Source organism: Ruditapes philippinarum, unplaced genomic scaffold (assembly GCF_026571515.1).
Source record: "Ruditapes philippinarum isolate M1 unplaced genomic scaffold, ASM2657151v2 ctg8117_1_1_1_1, whole genome shotgun sequence".
Classification (NCBI taxonomy): Eukaryota; Metazoa; Mollusca; class Bivalvia; order Venerida; family Veneridae; genus Ruditapes; species Ruditapes philippinarum.
The window spans coordinates 44,398-67,824 of NW_026855605.1; the positions used below are offsets into that span (position 1 = coordinate 44,398).

A 23,427-nucleotide genomic window follows, 5' to 3' on the forward strand; every position below is an offset into this window, starting at 1 on the left:
CTAACACACAGCGTTGCTGTCATCACATGTAAACAATACATTAAATCAGTAAGAATATTGAGATATTTGTTTGACTATCTGTTTCAAATGCAAAATATTAATATGGAAAACAACTATGTGTAGTCTATGTGTATTGTTTTAATGTGTTTGTCTGATATTTTAGTTGTAAAAGCCATGTACACTTAGTGTCGCTTCATAGCAACCGATTTTAAACGTGAGCGGTAACTGAACGAGATATTGCAAAGCGCATGCTCGCGCACTGATTTCCGCTCTATCGAAATATTGCATAGACGTATAGCGAAAGTTCGTAAGTGAACAAGCAATTATGTGAATAAATTTGCATTTCAAATTTTTGAGCTGCCATTTGAAAAATATTTTGCCTGCAATTAATATTAGTTAGAAAGTTACCATGTAGGCATAATTTTTAATTATTGGTTAAGTACTGAATTATAAGTGAACCACTTGTCATAAAATATGATTTAAGTTTTATTACCAGGGAAATTCAATTATCTACAAACTTTTTAACAGTTATTTTGGTCAATGTTTACTTATTTTCCCAAGGCCCATACTTTGGTAAAAATGGCCCATCATTTTCAGACCAAGTGGGCCCAGGGCCCAGTACTTTCAAATTCTTGGCAGATCTCTGTGTACTTATTATCAAAAGCCCATGATCAGCACAACTTATGCTTTCAACTAATTTTTGCAGGTGTCAGTAGCCCATCCACGTTACTAATGGAGCAGCAAGATGATGAGCTGGAGAGGAAGGCCCGTCGCAGGTCAAGGGTCATGGACCTGCAGCGGAAAAACATGGGCAGTCCTAGCTCTCCCGCTGATAGGTTAGTTCATATTTGCCCGAGAACCATTCTGTTATTACTGAATACATTAACTGATAAATTACTGGTTGCGAAATAATCTGTTTTAAACTCCAATATTATTGCAATGGACCTTGTATCTACCTTGAAATGTATTTGACAGGTTATATTTCCCAATATAGAGTGTTGTTAGGTTATAAAGCTAACAACTGTTATTACACTACCATAAATCAAGTCAAATGTGTTATTAGTAATAATTCATAATACTGCACAATTATTTTCTTTAATTAAAATAAAAAAATTGCTGTTACTTTACAGCATAAGTGTATATATGTAGAATAATTAAATTGTTGTCATTCAGTTTAAAGTTTTATATTAGCATGCCAGCATTTCTTTCATTAATTAGTAATTTCTTGAAAGAGTTTTCTAATCTATTACTCTTGTATATCAAGGACTAAAGGAGTATTGTTTTTAATTTTTCCACAGGAGAAAATCTCTGCCATTGAGTGGATTTTCCACAGCTCAACTTACAGAACATTACACCAGCTGTATAAAACTGTCAGCAGAAAATGTAAGTTTTAACCTCTATTATAATAATAGTAGTATTTCATAGTTCTCAGTGCGGGTTTGAAGTTGTTGTAATCCCAAGCATTTTTTGCTCGAAAATTTTATCAATTTTAGTTGCAGGTTGCAACTTAGGTAGACCTAATATTTTAATCTTAAGTATCTTAAATGGACTTGTACATCTTTCAAACTGGACAAGACCATTTGTCATTTTAAGGGTAAATTAAATTTTGAAATATGTACAGACCATGATCAGACAGCAAGGATGTGCCAATTGGTCTGCATTGGTCACATTGATAGAATCTGGTGTTGCCAGCAGGATAAGCGTTTAAGTAGATACTTACTTTTTTCAACATTTATCAATTGTATGGTAGCTCTTATAACCTTACACAAATAGTTAATCAAAGGTTCTTAATACCATTGTGTTGAAATACATCTTGTGTTTTTCAGAAAATCAATGCAAAGAATGCTTTTGGACTTCACCTTATTGATTATATGTCAGAATTGTTGAAGAAAAAGGAGCTAGAAAATTTTCAGGTATAACTTTGATAAATATATATTCAGTCTACAGGATGGCGATATAAGATTAAAAGTTGACAGGCTTCGCGAAACTGCTGAAAAATTTGCCTGACATTCGGTCAGACAAACTTTCAATTCTTGTCTGACCGAAAGAACTTTTGTCTGACCGAATTTTTTCCCCCAAATATATGTATATGGTAATACCTTGGTTTTTTTTTAAAGACATAACAACTTTTAAAGATTTGCAACACAATTTTATTCCCTTAAATAAAACATTAGTTTATCCAGATTGATGGACTCACAGGCGCTAGTCACATATATTCAAATATTTTACATAACCAGTCTATATATGTATATAAAGATATATAGTATATAGCCCATATAAAACTTTAAAAAGTTTGTTTCAAGCACCTGTGAATGGACTCTGTTTGGAAATCAAAACATTCATGATCAAAGCGGCCATTTTTCCATTTACCCACAAATTTTCTCGGCGGGCGCCTGGACTCGTATTCCTTTTGTTTTGCTTTTTTTTCTTCATTGGATAGTTTACGATTTTTGCTGGGCGTAGCGCCAGCGTAATAATGAAGTAACATCGACATTTTGGTTATTGACAGTCGTATGTATCGGACACTTATAATGAAACGGCAAATCAAAACTTGTTTTACATTTTTTTATTCAAGGAAGAAAACTCGGTCTTGATCGATCTTGGATATATCCCGGTATTCGTACCGGACATAAGGTCCGGAACTCCGAAAAAAAATATCGGACTGGCCTGATTTTTGCCGGACATGTCCGACGGTCCGGCAACTTTCGCGAAGCCTGAGTGGATACTACTCACATGCTGAATATTAAAGAGTGGCCAGTGTTGGTATTTCTTAAAGCAAAAAAACAACAACAAATATGTGAACGGTTCCACTCTGATGCTAAAAAAGTGCATGAAGACTAGTGGAGCTATGCTACTCAACCAGGCTTAGGCATAATGCTTTGATTAAAGTTCTTATATAATATTATATCTCATTAATCACTAATAATATTTGTTTGTAACTTCAAAGAAATCTTTTAGATCATAGTGGGAGGTCATTGTTTGAAGCCCATAACTCTGACATTGATTATTATTTTAGAAAATGAAGATTCTTTGTTAAGGTTTCGCATATAACAATAATCTTCAAAAGCACTGAAGGTGTTGACTAGAAACTTAATAAATGTCCTTGTAAGGCATTGACTTGAAACTATATGTGAATTGAAGTTGATTTTATAATAAAAGAATTATTACTTCAGCATAGATTTTGACTGAAATATGGATTTTAACAAACTGTATGATGTCAGATGAAGCTATTGAGACAGATATTACGACTTGGGCCAGATAGAAATTAAAGTTGGCTTGACCAAAGATCACATATGCTTTTCTATGATTATTGTCAAACCTGTATCCAAGAGATGATTATTGTAGCTGTACAACCATGACTGTAGTGTTTCAACTTAAAAATCAACAATAGAAAATGAAATCAATAAGAATTCTTTTGTCCATAAATAGGTTGCTAGTACAACATTGGATGCAAGCGCCAAGATTTATGCTGGGAGAGTTGATGCCATCCATGCAGAAACATACAAAGTTCTCAGTGGTCTTGGTAGGGGAGCAGATAAACATAAACATGCTCATGGTAAGTAATTAATAATAAGAAATAAAAAGAAATAAATAAAAAAAAATGCAATTTATATAAAAAATTTTAAAAAGTAGGGAGCGCTAAAGTATTTACAGTGATTAAGATGATAAATATGTTAGTTCTGAAATTTTGTTTTAACTTGTATTTATGTATTTATACTAAATTATTGCAGAATATACAGTGAAAATTTTCATCGCTGTAGTTTTACTGTCATTGCATTATAACTGTAAATGCTATGTCTAAACAGGGGCAACCTGTGCATTACAGGTGTTGGTTAAAATGGCAATAGTGCATTGTACATATGCAAATGATTGAAAGGTCGGTGTTCGTCTCAATTTAACTTGAATAGATTTGTTAAAAACTTACAAGAAAACGAACAAACAGAATAATATATATTAAACTATAGACAATATTTTCTGTATAGATGAAGATACATTAGAAGGTGAAGATGGGGGTGCTGAGGGGGAAGCTAGGCCTGATGAAGCCCAGAAAAAGAAGAAAAAGGTTTGTAGAATATGTATTCTGTTGGGGTTTTTTTTTGTTTTGTTTTTTCAGAAATGAGACAAAATCATTTCTTTATGAAAACATGGTTAAATGGCAGTACTTTAGAAGAGCATTTAAATCCCTTTGGTTTACCATTTTATGAGAATGTTCAATTTTGATATTAATGGAATTATCAATGTCTGCTTAAAACAATGAAGATACAATTATGCCATGCAGTATAAGAAACACTATGTATACTACACAATACAGTTGACTAGCGCGACTATTCAAAGAATTAGAAGAGCTATTTTACTCACCCTTGCATCAACATTGCTGTTATCATCACACTTGGGTTAAGTTTTTGTTTGCTAAATTCATTATTGCAATAGTCATCATGAAGAGACAAATACAGGAATCCAACAGTTTAATGATGGAATCCTGACAAATTTAATGAAAGAATTTTTGTTGCTGAAACAAAATAATAAAGTTTTGTTGAACTGGTTGGAAACTCAAGAAAAACATACTGGGCACAATTATAATACAAGATTACTCAATATTTTCAGAGAAAAAGTAAAACAGTGGAGACAAACTTGAAGAACATCAATGTAAACAAATTTGATCTTGAGTTTGAGGTAAGTAGCAAATGCATAATTTTTATTGCCAATAAGACTTACTGGGTGATGATAAATTAATCCTAAGGCAGTGATTTTTTGCCTTATATAAGAGAGGCCTATACAAGGCCTCTTTATCACTGTAAAAAAATTAATAAAAAAAGATATATTAACACCAGCTTTTTTATTTCCCAAATTAGCAATTTCAGCGATTCCTATTAAGTGAGAAAAAAATACTGTTTAAGAACTTTTAACATTTGTGAATTATTTTTTGCATTTTGAAAACTGAAAAACATTTCATGAAAAGGCATTTTAGAAGTTTGTCTTATATATTAACTGTTTAGATTTGCTGCTTTGTGATAACATACCTTTCCTAATGCTCAACTGCAGAACAAAAACCTCCCGTAATAAAAGTGTGAAGATTTCTTTAATCTGATTATTAATTGAAAGATTTCAATATTGTAGGTAGATCCATTATTTCAAGTAATGTCGGCGGCTTTTGATGAAGGTGGAAGTAGTGGGTTGCTGCTGTCTAATTTACGAACATTTGATAACACACAGCGGCTTGTACTAGATTCTAATACATTAATATCCCCAACAGATGACCTAGATATGTCAAGGATCGAAGAAAGAAAAGAAAATGTAGATGTCACAGATTTTAAAGGTGAAAAAACTTTTTTTTTTAATTGTTAACAACCTGTAATTCATACCTTGACAAGTTGGTGTTTATTTTGTAGTCATAGATCTACTTATTAAGCCATATTGGGTTATTTTCCAAATGGAAAATGTATCCAGGCGCATATGTGGTCAACAGGGTTCTCAATAACTTTCAGCTCAGCAGGCCAAATTTGAATTCTAGCAGGCCTCCTAGGGGGGTCTGAGGGCATGCTCCCCCGGAAAATTTTGAAATTAAGCACTTGAGTTCCTGCATTCTAGGCCATATTTTGGCAGTTTAAAACTATTACAGAAGAACAAATGTAAAGGCATAATTTGAAAAAAAAAACTATATAAAATTTCTCACACTATTAAATTCTGATTATTTGGGAAAAAAAGTGCAGTTTTGCCTTAAATACTGTTTTTTAATTCATTATAAACTTAATGAAACACCATATCCGGCAATTCATTTTAAAATACTGGACCAATACAGTTATGTCAGGCATTAATTGATGACAGGAGAAAAATATTAGAAAATTACTGCATAAAAATCACTCTTATTCAATAATAAAATATCATGTGCCAGATGCCAATCATTGTGTTTCATTTTGTAGGGATTAACGCTTTCATTGAACAGAAGGGCATTTTAAAATGACTTGCCAATTATGTGAATACTCACCTGGCATTAAATGATTAAATAAAAATAAGCAAATTGTGTGTTGCCTGTCAAGCTGCAGACATGGCACTAACAAGATTTCAATAGAGCTTACAGTTTCACATGTACATAATACATCAATGTACAGTTTATGTTTACAAAATCAAAACAGGCTGAGCGTTCACAAAAATTTAAGGATCAGGATCAAATTAAAAACTAATATTCTTCATTGTTTATCCTCATAGATTATATATCAAATATTAATTTGATGAAGTTGGGTTTGCGATGGTAAGTTTATGAAATTTTAGATAATTTATTGTTATTTTTGTAAGAAAAGGGAATTTTACAGTTGATCCAAATATTGATCCTGATCCTAAAATTGATTCTTATTTTGAAGTTAAAAGCTTGAACAGGACCTAAATGTGTTAGTCATAAATTCTATAAACTTATTTGTCAGACATGGAACAGAGCAAATGTCACAAAAACTTTTACTATTTATGCCAACAAATCTCAGTACATGTAATTCACTAAAAATGTATCAGTTATTTGGTGTAAGATTTGAGAAGGAACATTGGATTTACATCTTTTGTCCCTGATTTGAACAACAAATTATAGATTTTAAGTCATTTTGATCAAAGTATATTGCCCTTAATTTTTATACCTAGGGTATCAAAACTTTGATAACAAGCTTGTTATTCATATTATATTACTTGCATTAAAATTGCTTATTCATAAATAAGCATTGTATATATCAGTGTATGAAGTTCAGTCAAAGAAAGATATTTTATTTAAAACATTTCTTTTTTTCTTTTATGAAAATTTCCCAATCTTAATTGCATGTCCGAATAAGTTACATCCGAAATCAGATCTATTTCCGACAACACATGAATGTATTTTAGTACACATTATCAGTGTATATGACAACTATCAACAATTGATTTTACGATTTATAGCAAACAAATCATGTGTTTTAAAGTTTAAACCCTTGAATAGTGTCCAGTTTTAGCAAGTATTTTCATTGCAATATTGCAGTAGGCTGGAAAAATCGGCAATGGAGTTGGACTTCCGGTTTCACTTTATGCAAGTTTAATTAAGATTTATTTGCTAATAAAAGTCTGTTTTCAGATTTATTCCAATCATTTATTGTGTTTCTACTGAAAAATTAATAAATATCACGGAACATCAGTATTTGACAGTCAAATTATGTTCTCAGTTTTTGGTATTACTTAAAAATTTTACAAATTTCAGCCGGCCAAAAAGTGTTTTTAAACGGTCATTTCGGCCGGCGGCCGGCTCTTATTGAGAACCCTGGGTCAAGTGTTAAAGGTTATTGATTTCAAACCAACTGCTCCTCACAACTGTGGGTTCAAATCCTGCTAGGAACTTTGTATTCTTTCATGTCAGGAAGCTATCAAGCTAGTTCTCAGAACATTGGTTGTTCTACTCGGGTACCCGTTCATTACTGAATTTCTTCCACCAGTAAAGCTTGAAAGTCCACAAGTGAACTCTACTGTTTTGGTGCAATATGAACACCAACAGAAAAAGAAAATGAATCCTTTTACCAATTCTGAGTATAAAATTGAGTAAAAAAGTCCTATCCTATCTTTTTAAAAAATATTTTTGGTATTAAAAGTAAAATAAAGGAAAGTCATTGCTTTAGGCAGGCATGTCAAAATAATGTAGTTTAGAATATCAGACCCATTTTGCAATTTTGAACAAAACCCTGCAAACATTCCAAATCTTATGGCAAAATACTAAAAAAAAACAAATATGCCTTTAATATGTTCCTGAATTGTTAGGCTTGTGAAAATTGTGTCATAGTACATACAGGTAAGATGTAATTAAGGATGCTGGTCATCATGATTGTTACTGATGTACAAATTTTCATAATTTTATGTGCTAGATAAAGCATAGCTTTATTATGTCTCCCCCACCTCGGGGGGAGACATATTGTTTTTGCCCTGTCCGTCCGTCAGTCCGTCCGTCAGTCCGTCCGTCCATTCTTCGTTTCCGGACGATAACTAGAGTTCCTTTTGACCTACAGCTCTCAAACTTCATAGGATGAATGGTCTTATTGAGCAGATGATCCCTATTGTTTTTGGGGTCAGTAGTTCAAAGGTCAAGGTCACAGTGACCGTTGGTCAATTTCTCGTTTCCGGATGATAACTAGAGTTCCTTTTGACCTACAGCCCTCAAACTTCATAGGATGATTGGTCTTATAGAGCTGATGATCCCTATTGTTTTTGGGGTCAGTAGGTCAAAGGTCAAGGTCACACTGACCGTTGGTCAATTTCTCGTTTCCGGATGATAACTAGAGTTCCTTTAGACCTACAGACCTCAAACTTCATAGGATGATTGGTCTTATTGAGCAGATGATCCCTATTGTTTTTGGGGTCAGTAGGTCAAAGGTCAAGGTCACAGTGACCGTTGGTCAATTTCTCGTTTCCGGATGATAACTAGAGTTCCTTTTGACCTACAGCCCTCAAACTTCATAGGATGATTGGTCTTATAGAGCAGATGATCCCTATTGTTTTTGGGGTCAGTAGGTCAAAGGTCAAGGTCACAGTGACCGTTGGTCAATTTCTCATTTCCGGATGATAACTAGAGTTCCTTTTGACCTACAACCCTCAAACTTCATAGGATGATCTTATCTCCATTTCCATTCCTGTTTCCATTCACAGTTATTCTCAGCAGTGGGGGAGACATGCGCTTTTTTACAAAAGCATCCTCTAGTTATTTTATGTAATGGAAGAGAAACAAGTACCACAGTAAACATTTCAAATATTCTTTGAGGTTTTATTAAAAAAAAATATAATTGATTTCAAGCACAAGTGAATTGGCATAGAAAGTAAAGTTTACAATATTACCAATATTCAGTATTAAAAATGTGATTGATAATTCTGTTTTGAATTGAAGGTATTTGTTACATGTATATTACCAAGAATTTTTTAATATTGTTTAAATAGGTTTACTAACAGACAATACAACTGCTGAGAAGTTGGTTTGTCCAGCATTTTCCACATATAGGTTTACAAACTGGGATTCTTCTGATCAGGTTTGTCAACTTTTTATGCTAGAAGGGATCTTAGGACCCATCAAATATATGATTGGTGAAATAGATATTTGATTGACATTGAAACTAACAAGACCTTGAAACTTAACAAAATCAGTAAAAATTTGTTCCATTATGAAAGTCTTGACTATTTCTCAGCAATTAAAATAAAGAGAGACTGTTTACCAGATTTTAAGTAATTGCAAGCAGAAGTTTACACATTGTCTTGAGTGAATTTTATTTGAAAATGCGTACAACTTATTTTTTATCCGAAATTTGGTTTTGGTGCTTGTTTGATATTTTTTTCTATAATGGAAATAACAGTTCTAGATGGTAATATATGTTATCAAACTTTGTCTTTAGCTATAGCTTAGTAATAAATGATTGATTTAAGAAGTTAATTAGAGATCAAAATTGTACAAAATTACTGTTGATGATCGTTAGCATAGAACTTAGTGCTTAATTATCCTCAGTGTTTTATATTTACTGTTTTTGTATTTCAGAGTTCAATACCCGGTATAACAGCATCGCAGGAGGAGCACCGGTTTGATATGGACGCTGAACCGGAACCTATACCGGACCATCATGATGATATGTCAGTGTTAGGTGGTGGGGACGGCAGCTTTTTGGGCGATGACCTTGAAGGTTTCAATCTACTTATTTTGACAATATAATTGAACCGTGCCATGACAAAACCAACATAATGGGTTTGCCAGACCATGCTGGTCGCAAACGCACTATGTTGGTTTTGTCGTGATGCGGCTCATATATAATCTTAGATAAATCAGATGATCTGTTTAGATGACTGTTATGTTAGATAACTACACTTGATATGGTGTAGCTATCCTACTTGACCACTGCATAAGTATATAAGTTGGTCTTTGTTCCACTTGTAAGTTTTATCATCTAAACCAATGAAAGTTTTAATTTAAAACTACATATATCTTGTGGATAATATTTGTTGGCAACTTGTTCAAGTCATGCTTAACATGTTCTGGTTTTACTTCTGTAAGTGCCTCAAACAAACAATAGAAGCAAGATTCTTTAATTACAGAAAGTTTTGCTCTAAGACTTTAGTTTCTGCCGAAACTACAATTAAAATATATGGCAAATACTATTATTTAGGACTTATTAAAAACAGTAGAAGCAGGCATTTTTGTTAGTCAAAGTTTTTATTCAAGATTTTTCCCCTTTTTGGAGAATTGAGAAGCAGACCCAAGGTGACAATGTATAGATATATAAATATTTGACTGATTGTTTAGATGTAGCAGATACGAATCTAGACGAGGAGATAGGGAGAGATAACTGTATCGGAGATGGAAAGGCTGCTCAACTTGTACAATCTGTACTCAGTGACATGACGTAAGTTTTGATTTTGCTTTTAATGTAACCAATTCTTCAAATTTGACTGGAGCAAATCAAGAACATCTGGCACATCTTATCATCGTTTTACATTGTTCACTGTTTAGTCAGGATATATTTTGAAATTTTTCCTGAAAATGATAAATCATAATGCTTTTGTCAGAAATGAGAGATGAGCAAGTCCACTCAAGATCTTAACAGACTTTCATAGAGTATTAAGAGTAGCATTGCTATTATCTTGTACATAATAAGATATGAAGATTTACTACGGTATTCAATAAACGGATAAGTACTCTGAAAGAATGTTCACAGAACGAGCTGCACCAGTAAGGGGTAAAAAGTGCAATATAACTTGGTCAGAAAATATTAATTTCAGATAAAATAAAGGTAGTGTGGTGATGTGACTGAGTGGTTAACACCTTGGAATAAAAATCTAAATATTGCCGGCTGAGCAGGCTCAAACCCCATCAGGGGCAAACTGTTGTTTCCTTGAGAAAGAAACTTAACACTCATTGCTAGTGCTAGTTCAAGGAACGGATTCGAGAGTGTTTCAGCTTGTAGCTTCTATCACAATCAAACTAAAATAAATGTATATAAACTAAAAGAAAGCTTTTTTGTTTTGTTACAGACATGGTACAACTGGGGCATTGATGCAGGTGTTATCAATGGAACCGTCTGATTATTCCTACTTTAACAAAGCATTACTGAGAACCTGGGCAGGGCCATCTCATTGGAGGGCAGGACATTTATCTAGGGGTAAAGACTTCAATTTTACACATATATTGTATCTTGGGTAAAGACTTCAATTTTACACATATATTGTATCTTAACATTGAAGTTTTTTTCCTGTGAAACGGTTATAGGTAAAAGAGGGATGGGTCATCCATCTCATATACATATATATTTTGTATACATATGCACATAATATAGTCATAAATGTAATCTCAATATTACATTCAGTGGGGCGTCTGTGGCAGAGTAGTTAAGGTTGTTGACTTCAAGCCACTTGCCTCTCACCGCTGTGGGTTCGAATCCCAACAGGGACTTTGAATCTTTCATGTGAGGTAGCTTTCTAGCTAGCTTACGGAATGTTGGTGGTTCTACTTGGGTGCCTGTCCTTGCCTGAAACAATGCACGGAAGGGCACCTAACATCTTCCTCCACCAGTCAAGCTGGAACGTCTCCATATAACCTATACTGTGTCAGTGTGACGTAAAAACCCAATAAAACAAACAAATTACATTCAGTCCATTTTCATATTATAACTAAAACAGTAAATATATAAATTATAATATACTCTTTTGTACTTATAGAATTAGGGAAATCAGCATCTACCACACAAGCACAGAAGAGTAAAGGAAAGAAACAAGTGTTTAGAATAGACTTTGATGAAGAGATAGACTTTGAATCAAAATTTAAAATATCTAAAGCTACGGCACTGACTAAGAACACGTTAAATAAATACAGTAAGGACCAGACGACACTGCCGAAGGATCATCATTATGATGCAGATAAACTGTTCCGACTGTTTATGTTAAAACGAAGAATGGTAGGTGATAGAGGATGTATTTAACCCTTGTCAATTCTTGTTGTGATAAACAGATTTTTTTACCATTATTGCAGGAGGCCATTGCTCCCCTTAGCATTTTAAGCTCGAAGAATAAATATTGACCTATTGCAGTTGTTTTCCCCACTTAATTGGGAAGAAGCTTTAGGCTCTTGATTTTGGGAAGAATTATCGCTGAAATTGCTACTTTGGTATAAAAAAAGCTGGTGTAAATTCAGATTTTTTTTGGGGAAAACTGCATGCTTTTTCAAGAAAATTTGCATTTGGAAGAGGCCTTATTAAGGTCATGTTATGTAAAGTGAAGTCGCTGAATTGTCATGCCCAAAAGTTATACCCCTTTTGCTATGTTGCTTTTATTTAACTATCCAACACTGAGAAAAGTAGAGCTTGCTGTCCTTGGACAGGTCATGTTTATTAACAATTATTTGGTTTCATAAATAAATTACAATTTTTTTTCTCCCGACATGTTTCAAAGTTGTTTATTGTTTTGACTTGAGAACTAAATGTGTTGCAAAGACATTTAATATTAAGTTAGAGTGAATTATGCCCATTCTTTAGCTGTCGTTTTGAGCTGAATTTGTAAAATATTTCAAAAGATTGACTATTAGTATGATGATTGACCAATAATTGATAATAAAAAATATTCAGGATAAGATAAAGAAACTACCTAAATTATTAAAAGACTGCTCCTTTCTTTTTAAAAATTGAATGCTACTGATACCTTCTGAACAATATTTGAAGAAATTTCAGACGATGTTGATTGTTTATTATTTTTGCTTAGTAAAAGTAAAAATTGAACACAAAAACGACAAGATTTTAAGTTACTTAGCCTTAGACCTTCACTGTCACATTTACACTTTGATGATCATAATGTAACTATCAGTTTGAGATTTGTCTCTGTCTTATAAAGGACATATTTAAGGTATTTTATGTTTTTGAAGTGGTTGATGTGCTTTGTTATCTGTTATGTAACATTAGAATACCTTATTTCAGATAAAGCGAGAGAAGACCAGTGCTAATGTTGACGATGCTATTGAAAATTATGATTATGAGAATGCAAATGACAGGGAAAACTACTGTCCCAATGATGAGGTATATGTTATATGCAGATTTGTTTGAATTTATTTAGACTTTTCAATTCTAACAGTACAATCTTAAATACTGTCGAAACATATTCACCAGGGGCTGAAATACAGTCCTAATCCAAATTGCCTCATTATTTTACAATTGGAAAATAAATCCCAACAGCAGCCCAAAAATCTCAAACTGTTTCAACTTTTAGAAGGGACAGGTTATATGGTTATACATATGTTAAAAAACCTTTCAAGTCATGTATTTGGCAGTTTTCTTACTTTTCAAAATTTCTCAAATGTCGAATTTATTTTGCAATAAATGTATGCCAGGGGCTTTTTCCCAAAATAGCAGGAAAAAGCCTGCCTAGTTTGAATGTTTCTAATTTCAAGTCCATTATACATTCAATGGCAGCTCAAAATCCAATTTAGGATCCATGATAAAAATTCATCAGAAATAATGATTTTAAAAGAAGTTTTACAATGCTCAAGCTTTCTTTGTTTTTGTTTTATAACAGGGTGATGATGATAATGACAGTGGTGATATGGACTTTGGTAATTTTGTTGCCGCGGGAACAGATTTCAGTCAGGAATCATCGTCGTCACAAGATCCATTCTCTCAATCTCAGGACACATTTACACAACCTAATCTAGGTGATGGTACTATACTCACAGGAGATAAATTATTAGCTCAACCATATAAGGTAATTCTACATCTCTTGTGGCTGAGAAGTTTTTTGCAATTTTCTTGAACTTGTATATATGATGTAGGATAATTTATAAAGTGAAATTTATGTAAGCTAAGCAGAATATGTCTAATTTCTCTGCAACATTCGTCTTGACTGTAAATTGTTTCAACTCTTTAAATAAAACTTTATTTTTAGAATGTGTAAAGCTATATTTTAAGATATATGAAATATTTTGTTGAAACTGCTCTATAACATTGATTTCATATCTTGATGGTCATTTCTCAAAAGAATTTTAACAAATTTTATGTTACTTTATATACATGGATGTTATAACTTTAGTCACTATCTGCTCTTAATAAAATATAGATGAATTTAAGTGTTAAGGTGTAATATTCTTATACTCATAGCACATTATTCTGCAGACAGTACATCATAAATTCTTACCCTCTTGCTTGTTTACATAAATGATATACAGGTGGCAAAGATTGATATTGATTATGCTAAAACAGCCAAGAAACTTGATGTGAAGAGGCTAAAATCGTCCATGTGGAACTTGATGAAAGCAGCTCCTAAAGATCCAGAACAGGTAAGACAAACTCACTTCTATGTTCCTGTTACTGTACTGCTGCTTATTAGTCCCCTACCGGTTTAACCAGAGGGGACTTTAGGTTTACCCTCCGTCCGTCTGTCTGTCCGTCCATCAGTCCGTCGGTCCACAAAACTGGATCCCGCGATAACGCAAAAAGTACTGAAAATATTTTTATGAAACTTGACATATGGATAGATGGAAGTATGGAGATTATGCACGTCTTTTATTTTTCTTCCTATGTTGAAAATTCTGGTTGCTATGGCAACAAATAGTCTGAAAATTGGCAAATTTAACACATAAACTGGATCCAGTAATAACTCAAAAAGTACTGAAAATATTTTTATGAAACTTAAAATATGGGTAGATGGCAGTCTGGAGATTATGCACATCTTTTTCTTTTCTTCCTATGTTGAAAATTCTGGTTGCTATGGCAACAAATAGCCTGAATTTCAAGATTTCTGATTTAAATTTTTCAGCTTTTTCACTATAAGTTCTTTATTTCTTAAGGTGTTTACTTCAAACTTTAAATATCAGTTTCTAATTATCAACCACATCATATGTGACAAGGTTTACAACTCTAGCACAAAAATTATCTGTATTACCTCCCTTGAACTTAGAGCTTTTATGAAAAAAAAATGTTGTCTTTTTAGCTCACCTGTCACAAAGTGACAGGGTGAGCTTTTGTGATCGCTTTTCGTCCGGCGTCCGTCCGTCGTCCGTCCGTCGTCCGTCCGTAAACTTTTGCTTTAAATGACATCTCCTCATAAACCACTGATCCAATTTCATCCAAACTTCACAGGAATGTTCCTTTGGTGGTCACCTTTAAAAATTGTTCAAAGAATTTAATTCCATGCAGAACTCTGGTTGCCATGGCAACCGAAAGAAAAATCTTTAAATATCTTCTTTTAAACAACCCTAGGAGCTAGAGCTTAGATATTTGGCATGAAACATCTTCTAGTGAGTGTCTACCAAGTTTGTTCAAATAAAAGCCCTGGGGTCAAAATTGGCCCCGCCCCGGGGGGTCATTGATTTTCCCTATATGCATATAGTAAAAACTTAAAAAATCTTCTTTTAAAGAACCGTAAGAGCTAGAGCTTAGATATTAAGCATGAAACATCTTCTAGTGAATGTCTACCAAGTTTGTTCAAATAAAAGCCCTGGGGTCAAAATTGGCCCCACCCCCGGGGGTCATTGATTTTCCCTATATGCATATAGTAAAAACTTAAAAAATCTCCTTTTAAAGAACCCTAAGAGCTAGAGCTTAGATATTTGGCATGAAACATCTTCTAGTGAATGTCTACCAAGTTTGTTCAAATAAAAGCCCTGGGGTCAAAATTGGCCCCGCCCCAGGGGGTCATAGATTTTCCCTATATGCATATAGTAAAAACTTAAAAAATCTTCTTTTAAAGAACCCAAAGAGCTAGAGCTAAGATATTTAGCATGAAACATCTTCTAATGACTGTCTACCAAGTTTGTTCAAATAAAAGCCCTGGGGTCAAAATTGGCCCCGCCCCAGGGGGTCATTGATTTTCCCTATATGCATATAGTAAAAACTTAAAAAATCTTCTTTTAAAGAACTCAAAGAGCTAGAGCTAAGATATTTAGCATGAAACATGTTCTAATGGGTGTCTACCAAGTATGTTCAAATAAAAGCCCTGGGGTCAAAACTGGCCCCGCCCGGGGGGGGGGGGGTCATTGATTTTCCTTATTTGTGTATAGCAAAAACTTAAAAATCTTCTTTGAAAAAACCCAAATAGCTAGAGTTTAGATATTAAGCATGAAACATCTTTAAGTAAATATCTACAAAGTTTGTTCAAATAAAAGCCTGGGGGTCAAAACTGGCCCTGCCCCAGGGGTGTCATTGTTTTTAACTATATGTGTATAGTAAAAACTTTAAAAATCTTCTTTTTAAAAACCCAATGAGCTAGAACTTAGATGTTTAGCATGAAACATCTTCTTATGGGTGTCTACCAAGTCTGTTCAAATAAACAAATAAAAGCCCTTGGGTAAAAATCGGCCGGGGGGTGGGGGGGGGCTATATACAGGTGAGCGACCTCAGGGCCATCATGGCCCTCTTGTTTAAATAACTTCTTTATTTCCTAATGTATCTACTTCAAACTTCATATATATGTTTCTTATTATCACTCAACATTTTTGAGAAGGTTAAATACTCTAGCAAGACTATTTCCAGAATTATCTCCCCCTTAAACTTAGATTTTTGTTGAGAAATTGGTATTTTTCACTCCAACTTCTTCATTCCTTATAGGATTTACAATAAAATCCCACATCGTAATAATATGACAAGGTTGTATAAACATAATTTCCTTACTAGGCAGGGAAACTTAACACATTACTGTGATATAGACAAACTTAGAACTCAAAAGATTTAAGTTCATTCATGTCATTCATTCACTGGTAAAATTGAATAGCTAATGGCCCATCAGAATGTTGCTGGGGTTCTAACCGGTAGGGGACTTATGGATTGCTTGCAATACTATGATAATTGCTTGTTTCATATTGGTATTTTCCATTTTAGTCACAGTGTCCAAATAGTTTTCACAGCTTTAATTAAATTCATCTTGCCCTTAGGCTAAGGTAACATGTAGGAATTTGGATTTGTTTATTTGAGGAAGTGATCCAGTTAGCTTGTTAATGGTAGATATGTGTAATTTGAAGACTAGTTTTCAATAATCAATTCATGAAGTTTTGAGTCGAAATTTTTTTTTAATATGTTTTTGTCATTTGATCAGTGGTATGTATGTTCCTTTATTAGACATAGACAAAAATATGTTGCATTTAGTGCTGGTATTACCTTAAGCTTATTTAAAGCTTACATGTGTAATTTATAGCCTCATAATTGGTCTCCTTGAAAAAATGACAGGTTTTAAATTTCAAGAAAATGGTACAGTTTACTAGATAACAAAATACAAGAAAAATTGTCAAGTTAAGAGTTAACTTGCACTGAAGCGACCATTCCTGAACAGACTTTAATGTTTTTATCAGACTCAGCAAAATAAAAAATTTGAAAGTGTTAACTAAGAGATTACTATTTAATACTTACCATATTTGATTTAATACAGCACATTATGTTATGTCAATTTGTGTAAGACAGTCAAAATATGTCGAAATGCTGTAAATTAATTTCTATTATATAGAGGATATTTGTTTAGTTCAGTGTAAGATCGGAATATATTTCACCGAGTGAGCACCAAAAGGTATATTTCACGAGTGGCACAGCCACGAGTGAAATATGAACTTTTGGTGTTCACAAGGTGAAATATATTTCGATCTTACACTAAACTAAACAAATTTTCTTTTTATTACATGCAAAGAAACGTTTTAAAAAGACATTAAACCTTTAACTGAATGAAAAGCGCGCCAAATAATAATACAACGTGACGTCATTTACGATGTCACGTCATTAAGTTGGTACCCAGTACTGTGCACGCTGGTATTTCACTGAAACAATGTAAGGGGCTTAAATTCAAAACAGTGAAATTATCAAAATGGTAATTTCACTGTTTCAAAACAGTGAAATTATCAGTTTTAATTCACTGATATATTTCTATAAACCATCGAAAAGCATGTAATAAAATATAAGCATTTTAGTTGTATTTAAAACATAAACAATAGAAAACAATCTATACAAAAGGCAGCCATGGGCAAAAAATGAGTGCTGGGAGATAATGTGTAAAAATTATCTGTTTTATATTTTATTTATTCAGCCTTCAGAAGATGGTAACACAAACAATTCTGCGAGCAATGAGCCTGGAACCAGTAAGGAGATGGAAGGGAAGTTGACATTCCAAAAACTTCTCAATGATTTACCAGAAAAAGTCTCAGGTCAAACAGCTAGAAACCTCAGTGTTCCCATAGCATTTGTTTGTTTACTTCATTTAGCAAACGAAAAGGTGAGTGTTTCTTCATTTGTGGAAAATAATCTCATACTTTTTCATTAAATATGTTTCAAATTTATTCAGTTTATAGAAGGAAAGTGCTAAAATTGAGAATGAATTTATTCTGGATGGAATTCAAAGTTGCAGATGTTTTTCATACACTTTGTTTATAACATTTTATTCCAAGTATTGAAACTGCAAAAAATTAAAACTAAGTTTGTTCCTAAATCCTAACAACCGGCAAGGTTGAATAAGTTAGGTAAGAACAGAGTTATGTCTAGGTTTGTATAGTTATTATGTTCTGGTAGATTTCTAAGATAGTAAAAAAAAGGGTGAAAAGGTGGCTGAATGGTTAATGTGTTTGCCATGTTAACCCAGGCTAGAGCCTTTCAGAAGTCAAGAAAATGTGACCTTATAAGATATGGCACCAGTACTGGTAGGTTTTAGGAAGCAGACTCAAGGGTGACTCAAATAGGCTGTTAATTTACCACAAATATGTTTGTAATTAAAGTAACAATATGCTCATTTTTTCCCTGCCAAGTTTAGCTAAATTGGCTATATTTACATAAAAGGTAGACTATTATAATGTTTATTGACTAATAATAGATAATGAAAAATGTCAAGGATGAAATATAACAACTGCCTAAAATATAAAAATACTGCCCCACTCTCTATCAATTGAATGTTTGACATTGCATTCTGGAGGATATTTATTAAAATTTCATGATTCATGTGGGTTATTGATTATACACATTATACAATTATTATACAATTGAAAACAATTATGGCAAAATTATGAGTTATATTGACTTTGACCTGTTTACACTTATTTGGGCATAATGTCAATGAAGATGCATTTGAACTGAAGCTGAAACCCTTACAAATTGAATATTGCTGTCAGCCATAATATTATTGTACATGTACAAAAGACGTCAATAAAACACAAAAAGTGTGTATTAATTTCCTAATAAGATTTGCCAACTATTATCAACTTGGGAATGTTTAGAATGATAGATCTGATCATTTCCTTTTATGCTTAAAATTTAAAAGATTGCCAAGTTTGTTTAGATTAACCATACAAAAATTCTAATACAGACTGAAAATTTGATGTTGATATATACAAATTATTATAACTTATTACTAAATGCTACTTTTATTAATATTTCAGACATTAAAAATTGAAGACTGCAGTAATATGGAAGATTTGACAATATCACAAGGTCTCTGAGGGATGGATTACATGTAGAGTTTGATAAAAAAAAAGACAGAACTGGAATTTCTAGAAAAAAAATTCTTTTCAGAAAATTCTGTGAAGATTAGGCCTAATGTTATAAGTGAACATGACCAGTGCTCTATGAAATGTACAGGGGGAAATGTGGATTGTCGTTGAACAAATGCAGACTGTATGCTCCTGAATAAAGAGAATAAAAGTTTTCAGTTTTGTAAAGGTGGATAATTGTGAAAGTAATGGTCTATATTGAATGACTGCTGTGACTTTTTTATTGTTGTTTTTTTTCTGAAGTGTTGTCGGATTTTTGTGTATCAGGAATAAATGTGATTAAACTAATATTGATGACATGAATAAGACCTTTATACATGCAAGATACAGAAAAGTGTGAGTCATAAAAGAATCAATGACAATTGGGAGTTGAAATTAGCGCCAAAAATATATTTCATGTCGAGTTAATATATAAAGTTGTAGGAATAAGGGTACTAAAAGGGTATAGAAAGCAAGAGAACAGAACTAAACAAATGATAAACAATTGTTTAACATTATACATAAGAAACAGCATTGGAGGATATTTGAATAAAGAGAATGGGAGAATATAGAAGTGGTTAAGTGAATAGATGTGATAGTTTGAAGTGCCTTGTTTTTGATGTATTACTGAATGTATTGACATGTCAACATGTAATATGTGAATATATTGACCTGTCAACATGTAATATGTGAATATATTGCATACCAGTGTGTTCATTTACTCTCAGTGAAGCTGCTTCATGAATCAGGGATGTACTGTAAAACATTGTCAATAACTTTTACCTGCCTATTCATTTAATAGGATTTGTAAGACAAAAAAATGGCTATTTCATTTCATAATTGGATAGTCACTGGAAGAGTTATCTCCCTTACATAGCCCATATATTATCTCTGTCCCCCGTCTTAAAGGCTCAAAACTATGTTTATGTTTTCTTTACTTTCCTTTGCATCTTTCTGTAAGTTCAATCTTGTGTAGGAGTTGTGTCCCTTACATTATGTCGTCAAAAAAAAAATTTAGTTTTTATTTTTTGTCATGATATTTTAACTAGAATATTTATGTTTTGTTTTGTAATGAATTAGTTCAGAAAGAATATTTTCATGGATTTCTTCAAGTATTCTTCTGTAAGGATAATAGGTGAGAGAAAGAAAACTTATTCTTCTTTTTTTTTATTTCTTCATAATATTAAGTTGTGGATGAAATACATACTGAATGAAATTGTGTTTTGGAGCTACAACTTTTATTACTGTTATCATTATTATTTATTAGAATTGTTCATTTTAATGGAGTAGATTTGTAAATAGCTCATTTCTTATTGTACACATAGTGTTTGATTTTAACATAGAAAAAAAAAGAAGTAGATTTTTATCATTGGAAATGTTCTTAAGTTAAATAAACCAGTCTTAAAGCTAGGGGAAGAAAATTTCAAAAGTTTTAAACGCTGTATTTTATTCAAATTATTGCTCAAATTATGTTTTTCCCCATCCTTTTGGAAACGGGTCTGGGGCCCTTCTAAGTGGAAAAGAAAGAGTCGTGATAACATCTAAATTGTGTTAAAAATGAAATTAGACATGAGTCCATTTATCTGACATGTCTAAAGAATAAAAACACTGAAAATCTTGCATGAATTTTCTGGAAAGGATGGAGTGTTTTCTTCATTTTTATTCAATAATTGTTTAGAAAAATGCTGACAAGCTTAAAATCAGGGTTTAATTTGGTTGAAAGAAACATTAAAATAAATTTGTGTTGGAATTTTTGATTTCATACCAAATATGATTAGAATAGTATAACATGAGCAAGGAATCTGTTAGCCAAATAACAAATTTTTAAGCAAATGACTAATAACAGGGTGAGCCATGTGATTTTAATACTGCATATAATAAAGAGTATATGTTACATATTACATTAAAAATGTGACAAACATGTGCATAAATGTCACACTTCTAACACATGTATGTTAATGCCACACTTGTTAATTGGGTTGAAGGTGACCTTGATGTAACCCAATGATGTTAATAGACAAGGTAAAAAGGTGATCATTCCTAAAGTTTCAATAATATTGCTTAAATCAAAAAGATAACACATTTCTCATTTTGAAATTATCAAACCTGCTTTGACTGTGTTTTAGAGGTATATTTTGTAAGAATTTGCCTGTAAATATTATGTACATATACATGTATTATGCAAGAAAATGTCACTTTTTATGTATACTGTCTGTTAAATACTTGTAAATTATTCATTATTTCCCATCATTACAAACGTCTGGTTTACTTTAAAATTTGAAGATAATTTTCTTTGTCTGAAAAATGTCTTCTTTGCTGTTTTCCAAAGTAACAAAGATAACTTTTTAGGCCATCATAGAGTAATTCTCTACCTTAAGTTAAGCTGTTTTTCCAATGTTGCAAAGGTAACTGTCATAGTTTGTCACTGTTTGCAGGTTTCTGTAGTAACAATTTTTTTTGTTTATCAAAGAGTAATTGTTTACTTTGCAGTATTATGCAATAAACTGTTATTGTTATCCGTGCCTGAGTGGTCAAAGTCGTTTACTTCAAACCACTCGCCCCTCACTGTTGTAGGTTCATATGCTGACAGTGACTTTGCTTTGAGGAAGTGAGGTAGCTTACTGAACTTTGTAGGTTCTACTTAGGTGCCCATTCGCGCCAGAAATAATGCATGGAAGGGCACCTTAGGTCTTCCTTCACATGACCTATACTGTGTTGGTGCAAAGTTAAACCCACTAAAAAAAGTCAAAACTGCTGCAGTGTTTACATTATAGAACTTGTGTATACACATATAAGGGCTACAGTGTAAATCAAATTATATTGATCGTTCAGGTAAATAACAATGTTTTGTGACTTTTATGAGGTTTGAAGTGCATTTTGGTAATTTGAAAATTTGATTAAGATAAACTACTTTATTCTAACCTACTTATCCTTCATTTTTTGGAAGAGGAGGAAAAGTTGATAAGCACTATTAAGAGTTCCTCTAAATTTATACTAATTGGTATTGACCGATCTGCCATTTTGCTATTAAGATTTTCAAATTTTAAATAGTCGATAGCGAAATACACAAATATATATTTTATCTTGTGAAAATGGAGTGATATCGTCCTATACTTTACATTGTAAGACTTTATATATCTGTTAAATATGTAGCTTTTCATTAGCAAGAGAATAGGAGGTCAAGAATAAAATAAAAATGTATGAAACAGAACTTCTATGAAGTTTAAAAATTTAAAAATCAGAAACATGTCTGACATGGGAAGTCATGTTAAATAGGTAAAGAAGTAAAAGTATTATATTTTGGAAATTACAAACCAAAATAAAGGAAGAAATGACTACTAAACTAGTGGAAGCTCTGATAAAAAAATTAACTATACTTCAGGGGCCCGTTTCACTAAATTTCTTACGATCATTATTTTCGTAAGTCAAAATTTAAAATCACTTCTACAATAGTAACTAATTTCATAATTCTGCCATGCATCATCTTATTGGAATCGTCTTTAAAAGACGATTCCAATGAGATATTGCACGGTATAATCTGGTGATGAATGAAAACATCAGGGACAATTCGTGATTTTGACTTACGAACAACTTTTTCGTAAGAAGTTTAGTGAAACGGGCCCCAGGACAGTTAATTGTCATACCTTGTTTAGTGATGTAAAGAATCTAAAATTATTTGCACCTTGTAGTACTTTCTCTGCTTATTGCAATAACAAAAATTACTATTATATTCTTTTGTTCTTAAAGATCTCAATTATCATTATCACCATCATACTACTTAATATAGAATAAAACATGATACAAAAACTCACAGTTTCTCTTGTTTGTTCTCTGTGAAAATAGCCAGTGTGGCCAATCAATGTGATATATTTTGGTATTACATATATAAGTGTATGGACAAGTCCAAAATAGCTAAGTCTATCTGCTTGAACTTGTAATATTGATATTGCAGATCTTCATATTCAGTTATGACATATATTCTG

General features: G+C 32.6%; 1 protein-coding gene across 2 annotated transcripts in view; it reads left to right on the plus strand.

Moving 5' to 3' along the window:
* The window catches only part of LOC132743866 (condensin complex subunit 2-like), a 28,052-nt gene extending 4,797 nt beyond the window's left edge, over positions 1-23,255 (plus strand). For both annotated transcript variants that reach the window (XM_060732442.1, XM_060732443.1), the window contains exons 3-19: positions 707-836; positions 1,299-1,383; positions 1,827-1,913; positions 3,430-3,556; positions 3,984-4,063; positions 4,606-4,674; positions 5,119-5,317; positions 8,929-9,017; positions 9,518-9,659; positions 10,277-10,376; positions 11,005-11,132; positions 11,689-11,924; positions 12,936-13,034; positions 13,531-13,716; positions 14,177-14,287; positions 18,016-18,201; positions 19,355-23,255. In XM_060732442.1, the coding sequence (XP_060588425.1) occupies positions 707-836; positions 1,299-1,383; positions 1,827-1,913; positions 3,430-3,556; positions 3,984-4,063; positions 4,606-4,674; positions 5,119-5,317; positions 8,929-9,017; positions 9,518-9,659; positions 10,277-10,376; positions 11,005-11,132; positions 11,689-11,924; positions 12,936-13,034; positions 13,531-13,716; positions 14,177-14,287; positions 18,016-18,201; positions 19,355-19,414 (2,114 nt within the window). In that variant the 3' untranslated portion in view covers positions 19,415-23,255. The remainder of the gene's footprint in view (positions 1-706; positions 837-1,298; positions 1,384-1,826; positions 1,914-3,429; positions 3,557-3,983; positions 4,064-4,605; positions 4,675-5,118; positions 5,318-8,928; positions 9,018-9,517; positions 9,660-10,276; positions 10,377-11,004; positions 11,133-11,688; positions 11,925-12,935; positions 13,035-13,530; positions 13,717-14,176; positions 14,288-18,015; positions 18,202-19,354) is intronic.
* Positions 23,256-23,427: the final 172 nt, after the last annotated feature.